This window comes from Rhincodon typus, chromosome 1 (assembly GCF_021869965.1).
Source record: "Rhincodon typus isolate 14 chromosome 1, sRhiTyp1.1, whole genome shotgun sequence".
In the NCBI taxonomy this organism is placed as follows: Eukaryota; Metazoa; Chordata; class Chondrichthyes; order Orectolobiformes; family Rhincodontidae; genus Rhincodon; species Rhincodon typus.
The window spans coordinates 49,578,844-49,597,476 of record NC_063332.1 but is presented as its reverse complement, the minus strand read 5'-3'; the positions used below and the strand labels follow the sequence as shown (position 1 = coordinate 49,597,476).

The window sequence follows — 18,633 nt, the reverse complement described above, 5'->3', positions numbered from 1 at the left end:
GGACCCAAAACGTTAACTCTGTTTTCTCCTTCACAGATGCTGCCAGACCTGCTGAGCTTTTCCAGCAACTTTGTTTTTGTTCCTGATATTCAAGAAAGTTTAAGTGATAGAACAATATGTCCCTTGGAAGACGAATCATGATATGAGTACAGAAAAACTTTTGACATTGTTCAAAGCTCTTTTGGTTCAACCTTAAACTGTGAGACAAGATTAAGGTGCTGCTGTCTGGGGACACCATTTTTTCTGATACAATGCATTCGGTAGGATATTTTGCAAAACAGGGATCCACAGCAAATATCTAATATTTGGGAGTTTGGAAACTTTCTTCAGGCAAATATTCCATACCAAAGTTAAATAGTTATGAAAGCTGTAAGTCAATGGGCAAGTTTGACCAGGTCTAGGCCTGGAAGCAATGGAATATTCCATCTCAGCTTCAGGAAGAACTGGCAGGACCAGTCCTGCCCTGCAGACGTTCACCTCCTGTTGACCAATTACGGTAGGACATTAATGGTGGGTATGAAGTAGATTGTGACCCAGATCATCTCGTGCTCTCAGATGAAGGAGATAGAGCAGTGGATTGCAGCAGTGGGGACCTAAAGGGATAAAATGGGAAGCATTTACTGCAAGTGACAAATATTGTAAATAGTACAATTATACTAGATAGAGGGTCAGAACTAAAAATGGTGACAAGTGTATTAGTAACTGTATAGCACGTGGGTGAAAGCTCATGATAACAAAACAGCATTCCCATTCAAGCAGTTAAAAGGAATCTATGTACATGATACCAATGATACATGAGTTAGCCATGAGTGCACAATCAAAATAGGCAAACCTGCAGTGGTGTTTAAACATTACTTGCTTAGACGCATTACAACACTCATTGGGCCAAAGAGTTCACAAACATGCCGAGCATTTCTCAGAAAACAGTGTGTGCATCATGTACGTCATTACACAGAATTACACAGACAGAGAAGCAAAGGTTTTCATTTCTACATTATTTTATTGCCAATATCTGCTTTGCTCTAATATTCTGTGAATAATCTACCACGTGTTGGTTTACAGAAAACAAAACAGCTTACAAAGACATTTACACATTATTAAGTTTAATAGACAAAATGGTACAATACAGGGTATAGGCAATCTAAAACTGACCAACACAACCAGAATGAATATATAACACAATGGTAATTTAAAAAAAAAACTATCTACAGTTATGAATATTAAATTCTACACAACTGTTAAATAAATATCACATTATATGCAGATATTTCTACTTAGGTCAGTATATTACTGTTATACTGTATGGCACCCTTGCATTTGCACTTCAAACATCCATACCTATCAGCATTCAACATTTTTTTTTCCAGTATTCTCAAATTGCTAAACTTTAATACAAATTCTTTCCATTTCTAATTACATATTTAAAAACAGCAGCTCATAATCTGAATATTGGCAGCCCATTTCATATCATCAGTTGCTAACAACACTTTTAGTGGTACATGCTGGAAGTGATAGAAATACAGAAAAACCAATGAAATCTTTACTTCAGTATATAAATGGTTTTTCCTTCGAATTCAGGTGCATTGGTCTTTCATTTCGAAGTGATGATCTCATTTGAAGAAAGCCTGATGAAAGTGATCAGATCTAATTTGGAATACACCTTCAGTACTCCACACATACTTCAAATATACATTTATGAAGGGATTTTTTAATGCTTTTTTTGATTAATGACTTTTCATTTCTAAAAACCAGGTTTGTTTTTGCAATTGGTTTGAAAGTTATATTATAAACTCACAGCCATTTTCTGATGGCATAATACGTTACAAAATCCATCAGACTATGCTAAAAACACATCAGATGTACAGTATTTACACTTAAACAGAGTATATTTCAGGGCCAAATGAGCATTATTTACTTGTAGAAACAATTAATAAACTAAATTGAGCAAATGTAACCACTGTACTATGAAATTAAATGTCTATACACCGACCATATTATTAATATGGTACAACTTGCTTAAATCTTGATGTAGCGATTAGAATCTAGTGAGGTGAATACGAGGCACAATTAACTTGGAATATTCCACAATGTTTGCACCGTGACAAGTATACTATATATTATGTATATGTGTCTGTCAACATAGGTAACCAATTTCTCTGCCATCCACAATAAGGTCATTATAGGACTTTGTTTACATTCTCACTGCCCACTAACGTACAAACAATAGCATCTAAATAAATCAACTTGAATAATGTTTTAAGAAACTTATTTTAAACGACCATGAAAGATTCATCTTCCCTACCACTGTACAAGTGTTTTCAAATTAATTAATATATACAAGATATTATTTAGCATATTATTGAAAATACTATAAATTGCTTAATATTTTCTTATTATAGTCTAAAAATATCAATTATTGACTTATTTATGGTATACCCCTTTAAGACAGTATTCCCAAATTATTCAAATGTAAATAATCCTTACTGTCAATGTTGAAAGTCAATATTCATTTTATAGTCCATATAGTTTAATGTGAGATGTATAACTAATTCCTAACTCTGCATCATAGTTTTCAAAATTGTTGTGATTACAATCCTTGGTAAATGAAATCAGCAATTATTGTGTAAAACAGATGATCCTTAGCTGCCAATGATTAAGCGACTGTTTACAGTTTACAAGTATGACAGAGCGATCAAACATACTGGATTAACAATGGTACAGCACTTTCAGCCAGTTTGTACATTTAGAGTACTATATAAATGCAAGTTATTGTTGTCATTAACCATTGCTGAAGGTTTAGCTATCATGTCCAATAAAGGAAATAACTTTTATAACACAGCAAACAGCAGCCTAGTTCAGTGAGCCTTCTATGGCATATGCAATAACTGCAATCTACAAATTGCAATTTTTTAATGTGTAATATAGGAAACTCACATAGACGGATCCATTGAAATATATTTTTAAACTGTACAGGGGTAGTAATTTCTATCACCTATATTATGAATGAATCCTTAATGCTTGTCTCAAATATGCTTTCTGCTATTTTACTGAAAAAAGAGGCTCATTGATAATGAACACCTTTGTTGTTACAGTCAAGAGAGAAATTTGATTTAAATGCCTTAAGCATTCACACAAAACTATATCCAAAGGTAAATTTTACCCTTTAATAGTAATGTTTCTAAAAAAAAATTTACATCTGTTACTACGATTTAAGAATTCATGAACTTTGCTAAGATATATTGGCTCTAAGAGCAATTTTATTCTGTAAAGTTTAAGGATGGATACTGGACAGTTCCCACTAATCTGTTGGGATAAACAACTACAAAATATCTTCTTTTGAAGATTTTTTTAGGTTGCCAGTGCAAGTCATTGCTGGCCTCTATGAAACAGGCTGAATCACATTTTATCATCTTCAATGAGATGAAGCTTCCAGTACAGTGGTGCAGTGTAATATATGAATTATTCCTGAGTTTTCAAAAGCAACAAAAAAAATCTATGACATACTAATAGCCTTGTCTTCAAAAGAATGCATTTCTTATCGACCTTTTGTTTGCAGTGATACCTTTGGTAAACCTCCCTAAAAGTTGCAAGTTTAAAAGAAGGAAGATTCAATTTTACAGTTTAGGCTGTTGACAGGTTGGATCGGACAGAGTCTTCTCTCAAATGGTGATGCTTACCATTGTCAACTTCATGCAATTGTGCACGTCTTTCAATAGTTATCCGATATTTCTTCCTAGAAAGAAATGATAACATTGCTAAAGTATTTGTTTTAACTAATTCATTCCATATTTGAAAAACATACACATAAAACATTCAGTGTCACTGATGGAATGATAGATAGATTATTTTCCACTTTCAGATTTTGGCAGACCACCTGCTCTTTTCTCGCAGTTATTTCATTTTTTATTTCAGCTACACGTAGGTCATAAATTTAGAAAATTTCTTTTAAATATGTTACATGCTTTGTCTGTTTTATGGGTTCAAATCAAAGGCCAAATTTTGCGGTCAAATTTTGCATTATTTTCCCATGCAGGATGTGCGCCGGAAACATATTACTCCTTCTCTGCCTTCTGAAACAAATGCAAGCATCTATCAGCCACCTGTTTGGCTGCATTGTGTATTGCTTGGTTTTGAACTACTTCGGAGGAAAGAGTTCATCAAGGTTCTGCATCCTTTTTCAATTGCTTCACATGTTAGTGCTTCTGAGTTTGTCCTGAGGCTTCCAACTCATTGAGAAGAACAGCACCATAAGTACAAAGGAATAGGTGCCTCTTCAGTAACAGAAAATCACACCTTATCTTCAGATTGGAGCACAATGTGAGCTAGCACCGGGGGGCAATTACTGGTGCCACTTGTTAAGGAGACTTGGAGTTCAACATCAAAACAGCTTTTGCATGGTGATGTTTCTGGCTGTTTCCAGTAACATCAAAAACAGTTAGCTAACTTGTTGTGTACAGGGCCATCCTGAAGGTTACTCATGAGGAGGCAACAGTTCATTAGCTTCCCAATGGAGGTTGACAAGCAGCAAGTGAGAAAACTGGTATTTTTCTTAACTTTGTAGGTATTTATATCAGAAAATAACAATACAGTAGCACACAAACCGTTGTGTGCAATTTCAATTGTGAGAGTTAACAGAAGTTGTTCAGCATTCATAATAATCATCTTTTGATGCCTCTCCAACAATTAAAGAGACAATTTACCAGGTAGAAAATCTGTGAATCAGGCTGCAAAGCACATAATGATCATGCGTAAACTGGAAAAATAATTCTGTTCTCTCCATTTTACATGTTGGGGGAAACAGTCCCCTGTCATTTCTTTTGGTTTCCCACTTGTGAAGCTACAGAACTCTCTGAGTTCAAACTTGAATGCAGGTGTTTTGACCAGCTTACTGGAACCAGCTTCAGACTGTTTGAGCTGAACATCTGTGCTACAAAATTTGAGGCTGCATTTAACTAAACCAGACAATGAACTGTGTCTAAAATTATAACAGGTCCATACTGGACAAATTGGGATAATTCTAAACAGATCCAATTGGCTTCATTTCAGATCAATCTGAATTTGAAATGACTTCAGAGCACATTCCTGGACAAATATTTGACAGCAGTTGTTTCCGATGTGCTGGGTTTCTTTACTAGAATACTTCCAAAATCAACAAAGCATGTTACAGGACATTCTTAATTTATATAGATGTCTCAAATTATGTGTTTCTTTTTGCATTTTTAACATAATAAGAGTAATTTTCCAGGATAGACTGGCAGCAGGGAACCTGCCACCAGCACATATTGAAATTGTTGCCTGTGATTTTGCAATATGGGACGGGTGAGGTTGCCCAATACAAGTGCATATGTGGAAAATTACCCCTTGGTGCTCAATAAAATACTCACATAAACTGAATGAAATAGTTATTGACATTTCAAGTAAAGATTAATGAAAACCAGAATATAATTCTCTCTTTGCTCTTCGTTAAGAATGTCTCTGGTCGTGTTATGTCGCAACATTGTTCAATGTTTCCACTAAGATTTGTTCGTTTCAACATTCCAAACAGAATCCTAAGCATGTCCTTTTGGAATGTGCTTATACTTTTTCAGAAATACCAAATAGAACAAATGTTCAAGAAATCATCTGTAACTGGCCTCTCTTCCTCAAACCCTCCTTTATATTGTGCACCTCTATCAGACCAGAGAGAAAAGTCAATCATCTGTTAATCCCAACTTTCTGCCAAGTGTGTTCTACAAACAAATTTATCTCTTTATGAATTCCAATTAGAATCTGACTAAACAAAGGAATTTATTTTGTTGGGAAAATACATTGTAATTTCCATGTGCATAGATCACTGAAAGTTGCCACCCAGGTTGATAGCGTTGTTAAGAAGGCATACAGTATGTTAGGTTTTATTGGTAGAGGGATTGAGTTTCGGAGCCGTGAGGTCATGTTACAGCTGTACAAAACTCTGGTGCGGCCGCACTTGGAGTATTGCGTACAGTTCTGGTTGCCGCATTATAGGAAGGATGTGGAAGCATTGGAAAGGGTGCAGAGGAGATTTACCAGGATGTTGCCTGGTATGGAGGGAAGGTCTTATGAGGAAAGGCTGAGGGTCTTGAGGCTGTTTTCGTTAGAGAGAAGAAGGTTAAGAGGTGACTTGATAGAGACATACAAGATGATCAGAGGATTAGATAGGGTGGACAGTGGGAGCCTTTTTCCTCGGATGGTGATGGCTAGCACGAGGGGACATAGCTTTAAATTGAGGGGTGATAGATATAGGACAGATGTCAGAGGTAGGTTCTTTATTCAGAGAGTAGTAAGGGCGTGGAATGCCCTGCCTGCAAAAATAGTAGACTTGCCAACTTTAAGGGCATTTAAATGGTCATTGGATAAACATATGGATGATAATGGAATAGTTTAGGTTAGATGGGCTTCAGGTTGGTTTCACAGGTCGGCGCAACACCGAGGGCCGAAGGGCCTGTACTGTGCTGTAATGTTCTATGTTCTATGGAGTTCAAGTCCTTAATCTCATGAACGCAATACCAATTAGGACTCCTGGCACAAAGTTTAACCTGCCAAGATTGCAAGTTGCAGACGGAAATAGATTCTTGGCAATGCTCCTATTGTGCGAAGTTCCATGTTGGAAATATGAATGGGCATCAATTGGTTCAGGCTTCTTATTATGACCAATTAATGTATCTTCTAGTGCAAGATGTACTTCCTGGTAGATAGCTCACCAATCTAGAGATGAGATTGCCAACACCACTACAGAACTTGAAGCAAAATGCAGGTGTTAAATACTGACATCTGTAAGATTTAAATTTGACAAACAACTACAGTTGAGAGAAGGTTGAGAGGGGGAGGCAGAAGGATAAACTCAGTATTTTGCAAGAGGTGGGAAGAATTAGAAATGACAATACAGGACAATATTAACAGGCATTTGGAAAAGTATGTACTAACAAAAAATGGAAAGTCAGCACCAATTTGTTCAAGACAAACTATCTTTGACAAACTCAATTGCATTTTTTGGTGAAGTGGCAGAGGAGGCTAACGGAGGGACTACATTTGATGTTGTCTTTGTGGACTTCCAACAAATGTCTGCCAAAGTGTCACTTTTTAAATTTTATAGAAAAATTGAAGTCCACTGGATCAAAACCAGGAGATGCATGTGGATTTTCAGAATAGAAACATATTAACAACTCCTACAAGGAGTAGGCCATTCAGTCCTATAAGTCTGCTCCACCATTCATTCTGATCATGACTGATTCCCTATCTCAATGCCATATTCCCACTTGACGATTTTAAAATATAAAATTTTATTTATCTCTTTCGCTGACTTGGCCTCCACAGCCTTCTGCGGGAGAGAACTCCACAAATTCACAACACTTTGAGTGATAAAAAAAATCCTCACCTCAGTCCTAATTGGTCTACCCCATTTCATGAGACTGTGACCCCTGGTTCTAGACTCCCCAACCAGGGAAAACATTCTCCCTGAATCTAGTCTGTCCAGGTGTGTTAGAATTGTGTATATTTCAATCAGATCCCCTCTCATTCTTCTAATCGCTAGTGAATACAGACCCAATTAAACCAAACATTCCTCATAGGACGTTCCTGCCATCCCTGGTATCGGCCGAGTAAACACCCTCTGCACTCCCTCTATGACAAGTACGTCCTTTCTTAGGTAAGGAGTCCAAAACTGCATGCGATATAACTGCAGTAAGGCATTCCTATACCCCTCTGACTTCTGAATTACTTATTGCACTTGCATGTCTACTTTCAGTGATTGGTGTACAAGTAAACCAGATTCCTTTGTACATCCACAATTTCAAATACATTTTTTTTCCATTTGAACAATACTAAAATTTCTGTTTTTCACATCAAGGTGTATAACTTCATAATTATCTACATTCTAATGCACTAGCCATGTTTTTGCCCTTTCACTTGACTTGTTTAAATCAACCTGAAGCCTCCTTGTATTCTCCTCACAGCCCATAATCCCAACCCAAATTGTGGCTATAAAAGTCTAAAACAGAGTCGATGTAGAAAGGATTATCCAGGAATGTTCAGAACTGTATGTCACAATCTAAAGATACATGGTAAACCATTTAGGAAATAGAATTTAATAGAATCCCTACAGTGCAGATTAAGGCCATTTCGCCCATCGAGTCTGCACCAACCCTCTGAACAGCACCCCACCCTATCCCCGTAACCCCACATTTACCATAGTTAACCCACCTAGCCTGCACACTACAGGGTAATTTAGCATGGCCAACACCTAACTTGCACATTTTTGGACTGTGGGAGAAAACTGGAGCACCCGGAGGAAGCCCACACAGACACAAGGAGAACGTGCAAACTTTACACAGTCAGCCAAGGCTGGAATTAAACCTGGGTCTCTGGGGCTATCAGGCAGCAGTGCTAGTCACTGAGCTACCATGGAGAAATTCCTTCACCCAGTGAATGGTGAACTTGTGGAATTCACTACCACAGAAAGCTGTCCAGGCCAAAAAAACTGTATGGTTTCAAGAAGCAACTGGATAAAGCACTTGGAGATAAAGGACCAAAGAATATGTGGGAAAAACAGAAACAGGCTTCTGAGCCGGATCAGCCATGATCCTAATGGAGGAGCACGTTCGAAGAGCTGAATGGCTTACTCCTGCTCCTATATTCTATGTTTCTATATATTGTCAGCAACATGGACACGTTGCATCCAGGTCATTTATAAATATTGTAAATAGCTGGGGCCCAAATACTGATCCTTGCAGTATGCCACTAATTACTGCTTGCCACCTGGAAAAAGGCCCATTTATTCTCACTCTCTGTTTCCTTTCTGTCAACGAATTCTCAATCCATGTTATAATATTGCCACACTTCCATGTACTTCAATTCTGCGCATTATCCTCTTAAGTGGGACCTTATCAGAAGCCTTCTAAATATCCAAATAAACCACATCCACTGGTTCTGCCTTATCCAGACTATAGTCATTTCCTCAAAAACCTTCAGTCGACTTGTTAAGTATGATTTGTCTTTTATAAACCTATGCCAGCTTTGTCCAATTCTGTTAATGCTTTCCAAATATCCTGTTATCACACCTTTTATCATGGACTCTAGCATCTTCCCACTGTTGGTGTTTGAGCTGTGATTCTCTGTTTTTTCTCTCTTCCTCCTTTTTTAAATAGTGAAATTACATTTGCCTCCCCCTAGGAACTACTCGAGAGTTTTTAGAATTTTGGAAGGTGATCACTATAGCATCCTATATTGTCTGGGTCACCTCCTATAGTGCTCTCCAATATATTTTAGCAGATCTTGATGATTTGTCAACCTTTCACCCCATTAATTTCAGTCACATTATTTTCTTACTAATACTGATTTCCTTTAATTCTTCCCTCTCGCCAGACCCTTGATTCCCTAACGTTTCTGGGAAGTTATTTGTACCCTCTCTTGTGAAGACAGAATGAAAATATGCATTCATTTCTTTTGCCATTTCTTAGTTCCTCATTATAATTTTCCCAGCTTCTGTCTGTAAAGGATTTTTTTTGTCTTTACAAATTTTCCTCTTTACATATTTATAGAAACATTTTGTCAGTTTTTATATTCCCTGAATTCTCTATTTTCATGCTCTATTATTCGCCCTCTTGATCAAACGTTTCATTCTCTTTTGTTAAGTTCTAAAATGCTCCCAATCCACAGTTTTGCTGCTTTTTCTGACATTTTTATGTCTCCTCTTTGGATCTAATATTATCCCAAAATGCTTTTGCAAGCTATGATTAAGCTACGTTTCCTCTTTTAATTTTGTGTCAAACAGGAAAGAAGAATTCTAATTAATGCATCTACTCTTTAAGCATCAGCCGTTGCTGGAGATCTTAAATAAAACCAGACAGTGTTGGAGAAAATTCAGCAGATCTGAGTTCTGAAGGACAGTCATATCAGACTCAAAACTTTAACTTTGTTCCTCACTTCACAGATGTTGCTAGACCTGCTGATTTTCTCCAGCACTTTCTGTTTTTACTTCAGGAAGGCGTAGACAGGTTTGTGAAATTGACAGGCACATGACAATTGAAATTTAACACTGAGAAGTATGAAGCACTGTATTTTGGTAGGTAGAATGAAGAAAGGCAAGATGAACTAGATGATACAATTGTTAAAGGGAGGACAGGAACTGAGAGAACTGGGGGTAAATCAAGTCATTACAGAACTATACACTGTAGAAAGAGGCCCTTCAGCCCATCATCTCCACACTAGTCATTAAACATTTATTCTAATCTTACCTATTCTAATCCCATTTTCCAGCACTTGGCCTGTAGCCTTGTCTGTTATGGTTTTTCAAAACGTTCTTAAATGTTTTGAGGGTTTCTGCCTCTACCACTGTTTCAGGCAATGAGTTCTAAATACCCATAACCCTCTGGGTGAAAAGAATTTTCCTCAGATCCCCTATAAACCTCCTGCTCCTTACCTTATAACTGTGCTAAGGGAATAAGTTTCTCCTGATCTACCCTGTCAATGCTCCTCAAAACTTTGTACACATCAATCGGATCTCCTCTCAGGCTTCTCTGGTCTAAGGAAAGCAGTCCCTGTCTATCTAGTCTCCCTTCAGAGCTGAAACGCTCCAGCCAGGCAACATCCTGGTAAATCGCTTCTGTAACTTGTCCAGTGTCATCACATCCTTTCAGCAGGCAGCGGCTGAAGACGAGGTGGTCAGGGCCCGGGATTCCAATGGCCCTGGATTTCCATAGGGCTTCTGCAGCGTCTTCATGGGGCATGGTTGGTCTGGCCCGGCCTGGGAATCCTTTCGGCTGCTTTGGCAGCTGTTTTCATCAGCATCAGTTTAGGTGTCTCTTTGGTGGCTTCAGTCCCTCTGTGAGTCTATGCTGTGCTTTCTTCAGCATTGTGGTAGATCCAGTCTGGGATTGTAATGGGGGGCTCAGATCCTCAAGTCCACAGCCTGGAAATGGACTAAGTGGACATTGTCTTAAATTCTCCTTTTTTAATATTTCTTTTGTTTTCCTTTGTTATATTGGCGTTGAAGGACTCTTATTCTGATTTCTTTATTTTTCTGAGTTATTACTATGATTTTGTACTTTTGAAGGTCTGTAATACTCTACATTTTATTTTTGGCTTTTCTCCTGGGAATTTGTACTCAAGATTCTGTACCTAGGTAGCTGTTGCTAAGATGGTGCCGTAAGTAGCAACTTGTAAACTTTTCACTGTATTCACGTAAGGATGTGACAAGCAAGCTAATTCAATAAAGCTAATTCAATTTTAGTCACAGAGAAAGAGTGGAGAAGTTATGACAACTCTTGTTTATTTTTGTCTTTTTTTAAATTCACTCATGGTAGTATGTGGGTGTCGTTGGCTGACCAGCATTTATTTCCATCCCTAATTACCCTCGAGAGGCTGATGGTCAGCCCATGTGCTGTAGATAAAACCACAATGCCCTTTTGGAGGAAATTCCAGGATTTTGGCCCTGCAACAGTGAAGAAATGGCAATATATTTCCAAGTCAAGATGGCGAGTGGCCACTGGAAAGGTGGTGGTGTTCCCAGGGACCTGCTGCCCATGTCCTTCCAGATGGAAGTGATGGGGTTTTGGAAGGTGCTGTCTGAGGATCTTTGGTGAATTTCTACTGTGCATCTTGAGGACAATACACACACTGCGACAGAGCGCTGGTGGTGCAGGGAATAGATGCTTGTAGATGTGGTGCCAATCAAGTGGACTGCTTTGTTCGAGATTCTGTCAAACCTCTTTCGTGTTGCTAGGGCTGCACCCATCAAGGCAAGTGAGGAGTATTCCATCATAGTCCTGGCTTGTGCCTTGTCGATGGTGGACAGGCTCTGGGGAGTCAGGATGGGAGTTACTCACTGCAGTATTCCCAGCCTCTGACCTATTCTTGTAGCCATTATGTTTACATGGCTAGTCCAGTTGAGTTTCTGGTTAATGGTAATCCCAAAGGTATTGATAGTGGGTAACTCCGTGATGGCAACACCACCGTCTAGGGGGAATGGTTAGATCATCTCTTATTGGAGACGGTTATTGCCTGTCATTTGTGTGGTGCAAATGTTACTTGCCATTTGTCAGCCCAAGCCTGGATATTGTTGGATTTGTTGATTTTGAACATGGACTGCTTCAGTATCTGAAGAGTTGCGAATGATGCTGAACATTGTGTAATCTTTGGCGAACATCGCCACTTCTGACCTAATGATGGAAGGAAGGTCATTGATGAAGCAGCTGAAGATGGTTGGGCCTAGGGAACTACCCTGAAGGACTCCTGTAGAGATTTCCTGCAGCTGAGATGATTGACGTCCAACAATCACGACCATCTTCCATGTACCAGGTATGACTCCAATCAGAAGAGAGTTTGCCCCCAATACCCATTGATTCCAGTTTTGCTAGGACTCCTTGATGCCACACTCAGTCAAATACAGCCTTGATGTCAAGGGCTGTCACTCTCACCTCACCTCTGGAATTCAGCTCTTTTGTCCATGTTTGAATCAAGGCTGTAATGAGCTCAGGAGCTGAGTGGCCCTGGCGGAACCCAAAATGGGCGTCACTGAGTAGGTTATTGCTGAGTAGGTGCTGCCTACACCTTTCATCACGTTACTGATGATCGAGAGTGGACTGATGGAGCGGTAATTGGCTGGCTTGATTTGTTCTGCTATTTCTGTAAAGGATATGCCTGGGCAATTTCCCACATTGTTGGGTAGATGCCAAGGTTGCAACTGTACTGGAACAGCTTGGCCAGGACAGCAGCAAGTTCTGGAGCCAAAATCTTCAGTACTATTGCTGGTATGTTGTTAGGACCCATAGTTCTTACAGGATCCAGTCACTCCTATTGTTTATTGATATCATGTGGAGTGAATTAAATTAGCTGATTACTGTTATCCGTGATGCTGGGAACCACTGGAAGAGGCACTTCAGATTGAAGATTGCTGCCAATGTTTCATCCTTATCTGTTGCATTGGTTTGTTGGGCTCTACCATCATGGGTACAAGTACCAGAGGTGGCAAGAGGAAATATTTTACAGAGTACATTTTTGGGATCTGGAATGCATGCTCTGAAAGAGGGCTGGAAGCATATTCAATAATAACTTCCAAAAAATAATTGACTAAATACTTGAGGAAGATTTACTGAGTGACAAGAAGGAACAGGAGAATGAGATGAATTTAATAGTCTCACCTAAAAGTCAGCAAAGGCATAATGGGCTTTTTCTGTACAGTCTCAAACTATGATCCAAACCAAGTGAAGTACAACGCCAGAACAGTCCACTGCAGTCCATGTGACTAGTCAGAAAATATGAAAATACTGAACTATGCTCCACCTCTCATCTACTTCAATCACTTCATTCACCCTAAACCTTTGTAGTCAAGTAATTTCTTATACAAATCATGCTCCTTTACATACTTTGAAGAATTTAAATGGGCCTTCTTTTAAGAATAAAGGAAAGGCATACTTCTAAGACAACTTTCAAACTTTCTGCTCTGAGGGTGAGATTGCCTCTCGTCTGCAAAATTCAATAATTACACCCTTAATCTCTAACTTTTCAGCACATCGAGAGATCAAAGCATATCCTTACATCACAGTAGTTATTGAACTTTTGGCCTCTGTTCTATATTACCAAGTCCTCCAGGCTCATACTTAGAAGATAGGGTTGGAGAATTCCTTAACTCTGATTAAATTACACTGGCCCCTGTTTGATAATATAATGTCATTAACCTCTTCTATTTTGGAATGCTTCACTGAAAAAGTATTCATGCCATTGTGATAAGAAAACCTTTTCTCGTACATCTCTCCCTACTCGCCCTTCCGGTACTATTCAAGCTTCTGAGAAGCACTTTACAATGACAGCAGCATGAAATATTGCAGAAAAAGTGTGATTAGTTCAGCTTTTTGGAAATATACTCAAATACTGTCCATTCATCAAACTCTCAGTTAGATTAGACAGACGGATTTGGAGATTACTTTTAATCAGGATTATGATGTTAAGTTAAACCTCCACACAGAAACACATTAGCTGACTTAGCTTGGAGACATGGGCCCCCACTTCCGATGGACATGGTCAATTATGTGACGCCTACGTTAATAAGGGAAGAAGAGAGACATAGAAAGCTTATGAAGTGGTGCTGATAAATGGAAATAGTAAACCACAGCCTTTTGTGCTGCCTTCGTGCTGCCCTTTGCCCTCAAATTATACAACTTTGCCTCAGGCTGTGGCACTTTGACCTCCAACTGCATTCTATTGCTGTTTACCTTTCACCATTAACACTGGCATGTGGTATCTACTGGGGAGATGAAATGATAAAGTTAACCCAAGACATTCTATTTCAAACACTGATCCTTTGAAAAATCCTGAGAAATTATTTTGAAAAGATGCTTCCATTTATTCATCCAAGAATAAAACATACAAAATAACTTACTATGAACAAAATAAAGTCCAGGGACTGCAGTACATTCCTTTATTATCCTTCATATGTTACTTTAAACATATATACAGGGAGGAATTTTATAGCAATCTGCAAGATGTAGGATATGGCAAGATTTGTGGCAGAATCACTCAAGTTTTCGCAAGGTCTACCTCGATGTTTGGGGTGTCTCACGGCATCTTACTTGCATTAGCTGAATGACGTGGCAAATTTCTTACCAATATCACTGTAGTTGCCAGTTATGGGGGATTACAGTTGGCTAAACACCTCATTAATGCCACAACTCACCTCATTCACATTCAGCTTCTTATCTTACCAAACACGCTGAACAAACTTGATATTGAGAACTCTCGACATGGAGGTGCCTGGCGACTTCAGCTCACACTGGCTGTGACCAGCATCCCTGGTGTTCAGCATTGAGCAGCAGCTCGGGACTCGATCCATGGCCAGCTGCCCTTCATCCACAGACATTGGTATCAACCATTTGCCAGCCCCTCAGGACCAACGTGGCACCTCTCCAATCCTGACTACTTAGGAAGCACAGACTTGCACTGCAGGGTGCATTAGCAACTCGCACTGAGAGGCTGCTCCAAGAGCGCACCTTAGACATACTGACAAGACCCAGCTCAGGGATTGGATCAGGCTGCATCATTCAGCTGCCTGCTTGCTCACTTAGCGCTTACCCGCACGCTCACAGCATCCTAGCCTTGCACTGCCACACCTATTAGCACAATCACAGAGCCTGGCACCTTGCCTTGCTGGTCACCAGTGCTCAGTCAATGGGGGAATGGGCAGGGCATGCATCTTATTGGATGGTAGTGTATGTTACATCAGTTTCAGAGCTAGCCCAGCAGCTTATGCAGCTAATGCACTGCATATGCAGTAATCAAGCAGCCATGTCTCAAAGTCGTACAGACTAAAGGCCATGGATGCACCCATCAGACAAAGGGCCCTGGTACATTAACTCATGGGCAGCATCCAACAGCTGACTTAGAAGTGCTCACTGTCATCTCTGATCATGCTGGAAATCAAATGTACATAGTAGGAAAGAAAATGCCTGTGTCCACGTGTAAGAGTGGGCAGGGTAGCTTTGGTGACAGGCTATAAGACTCACTGACATGATGCTATTTAATTGGAAACAACATTACAGACATTTCTGAAGAAGGGTCTAGGCCCAAAACGTCAGCCTTCCTGCTCCTCTGATGCTGCTTGGCCTGCTGTGTTCATCCAGCTCTACACCTTGTTATTACAGATAGAGCCATGTACTGTACAGGGCACAGGGCCTGCGATTCTAACACATTGGTTCTCTGTATGCTGAGCAGCTCCCTGCCCTAGACATCAGTGAGCACCTCACTCACAGCAACATCTTTGGAGACGTAGGCAGAGCCGCGGTACATCCGATATGCAAATGCAAGTGAACGAAGGGTCTACGCTCCAAAATCTTGTGATTTCAAATAAACCTGTTGGACTATAACCCGGTGTTCTGTGACTTCTGACTTTGTCCACCCCAGTCCAACACCGGCACTGCCACATTGAGAGGAAACAGCAGCAAGAGTGTGTGTCATGTCCTTCTGTGGCTATGTCCTCAGTTCCGGGGCTGGGGCAATGGGCCTGGCTCTCCTTGGCAGTTGCCAACCTGTTGACAGAAGCAGACAGACCATTGAATGACTGACTGCACTGTATAACTTCTCGGCAATGAAACCTCCTGCTTCCCAGATAGCTATGTGCCGCTCCTGTCCTCCCTGCCCATGTGGATGAAGTCCCTAATTGCCATCAGGCCTTCTTCTGCCTGGGGCTAAACAAGAGCCTGGTCTCTGACAGTCCTCTGAGTGCTAGCGGCCTGCGCCATTTCTTCCTCGGCCAGCCACAGGGCTCTCTCAGTCAGTTGCCCAGCAGATTGTCTTTCCACACTTTCTAGTAAGAAACGTTCCTCTGGGGGTGTCGGAATCTGGCCTGGTGTGGGTTTGCAGGAGGCAGCCTTCCACATCATCCCAGTACTCTTGTCCTCAGAGATGATGGAGGTTGTTTCTGGTGGAGCTGGCCGATTCCTTGAGGAGATGGTAAACATCCCACCATTACCCCAATGAAAAGTGGGGGGGGGGGTGTGTGTGGCACAGCCGGTGGATAGAAGTGATGTGCAATGAATGACACTGAAAGAATTGCAGTGGAAAGGGCTGGTAAATGCTCAGTCAGTAGCTGATGCTGGATGAGTTGTTCATTTTAAATCTGAGAGGGATTAATTTCTGTCAAGCAAAGGCAGTATGGTGGCTCAGTGGTTAGCACTGCTGCTCACGGTGCCAGGGACTCAGGTTCGATTCCAACCTTCGGTGTCTGTCTGTTTGGAATTTGCACGTTCTCCTTGTGTCTGCATGGGTTTCCGCCAGGTGCTCTGGTTTCTTTCCACAGTCCAAAGATGTACAGGTTAGGTGGATTGCCCATGCTAAATTACTTCATGCAGAGTTAGGGGGTGGTGAGTGGGTCTGGCTGGGATACTCTTTGGAACAGCCTCGATGAGATGCATGGCCTCTTTCTGCACCACAGACATTCTATGACATTCTTCTTTTCTTAAGAGATCTGACCTAAAGGCAGGCATATGGAATTGGTCTCATTGAATGATGGAACAGGCTTGAGGGGCTGAATGGCCTCCTCCTGTTCCTACGTTCCCAGCACCCCCACAGAAGTGGTCCTGGTCACCTCCTGCAAGGGCCAGGAGTCTGTCTTTGTGGGACCTGAGGAGCTGAACGTCGTGCATCTTCCACCCACCCGGGTCCTGTCTACTCCTAGTGGGCTGTATTCTCCTGGGACGACAGAAAGGGAAGAATGGAATGAGGAGTAAATGGTTGGCACAGCTATTTGTGGTGGCAAAGGTGGTCAAAAGGTGGTGAGGTGTCTCAGGCAAGTAAGTAAGCAATGCAGAGTTCATGCAGGGTTAGTGATGTCTGAGGATTGGGTGGGGGTGAGCCACTAAACAAGGGAAGCTGTTGCAGGTGATTGTGAGAGGTACGCAGCATGGGCCTTGGTGTGCAGTGGGTGCAGTAGCAGAGATAGAGAGAGTGTGAGGTTGCAGAAAAGAGTGCGGCACTTACCCTGTCAGAGCAGAGAATGTCACTGACCTTCTTGTGGCACTCCTGGCCATTCCTCCATACTGTTGGGATGGCACTGACCCATGGGGCAACTGCGAAACAGGCTGCCAGCATCTGGTGGCATGGCCTCCTCCACTGGTCTCCCAGGAAGAGAATGCCTCTCCTCTGCACCACCTCCTTCACCAGGATGCCAGGGCCCCAAGTTGGAGAAAGGCAGTGCCAGCTTCCCCTTCTCAGATCCTGTCTTTGACCAAATAGGGCAGTTCCGGAAGCCAGTGCACGTCCAGGTGTACAGTGGCCTTTTAAAAGTAGCACAGGCACCAGGGATTCCAACATCACTACAGAACTGACACTATCAGAAGGACTGGAAGTTGGGACGTTACTGCACTAAGGACATTATCACGTAATTTAATCAAGAAATGGAGAGTCTGTTGTCACAACCAAATGCCCCAGACCACCATCCAGTCACTCCTGTCACAGAAAGAGATAAATCTTTCACTTAAAGATCAGATTTGGAGCCAGAGGTACCTCACCTTGGTGGAACGCATTGTTTTCACTTGTGGAAATGACATCAACACTGAGAAAGTGTGCCTGAAACAAAAAGATTACTAAGCACTGAATATCCAGCTGGATAGCCCCAGAAAATAGGTTTATGATATTTCAAAAAAGATCACCATAAGAAGGACATGGGTGAAGGGTTTGGCACTACAACCAGGAAGGAGGGTCAGGATCAGTCAACCTGGTCCGGGAACCTACTGTTCCCATCGGAAAGGCTGACTTTTTGAAGGATTTTTTGTTGTCAGCTGAATCTGGAGAGTATTGCGGTTGAGAGGTTAACCCGAAGGTAATAAACAGATCCAGGTTTGCGTCCGAATTAAGTGAAGTTTAGGGCAAAAACATGGGGTTTCTTCCTGTGGCTTGTCAGAGACAGTTTTCTTTGACCTAAGAAAACTTTATCAAATTTTAAATTTAACGTTGATCTCGCTCTTAGTGCACCTTCTCTATAGCCGTAACACTGTACTCCTTGCTCTGTTGTATTACCCTAATACACTTTTGTATGGTATGATCTGCCTGTACTGCATGCAAAAACTTTTCACTGTACCTAGGAATATGTGACAATAATAAATCAGATCAAACGACAGTACAGGCAGG

At 41.0% G+C, this 18,633-nt stretch overlaps 1 protein-coding gene across 3 annotated transcripts in view; it reads right to left on the bottom strand.

Moving 5' to 3' along the window:
- Window positions 1-67: 67 nt before the first annotated feature.
- The window catches only part of npr3 (natriuretic peptide receptor 3), a 72,006-nt gene continuing 53,440 nt past the window's right edge, over window positions 68-18,633 (bottom strand). For 2 of the 3 annotated variants that reach the window (XM_020519441.2, XM_048595511.1), the window contains exons 8-9: window positions 3,678-3,733; window positions 68-593 (exon numbers count right to left, since the gene is read on the bottom strand). In XM_020519441.2, the coding sequence (XP_020375030.1) occupies window positions 505-593; window positions 3,678-3,733 (145 nt within the window). In that variant the 3' untranslated portion in view covers window positions 68-504. Of the gene's footprint in view, window positions 594-980; window positions 3,734-18,633 lie in introns of those variants that run through there. The other variant, XM_048596121.1, reaches the window with a different exon arrangement.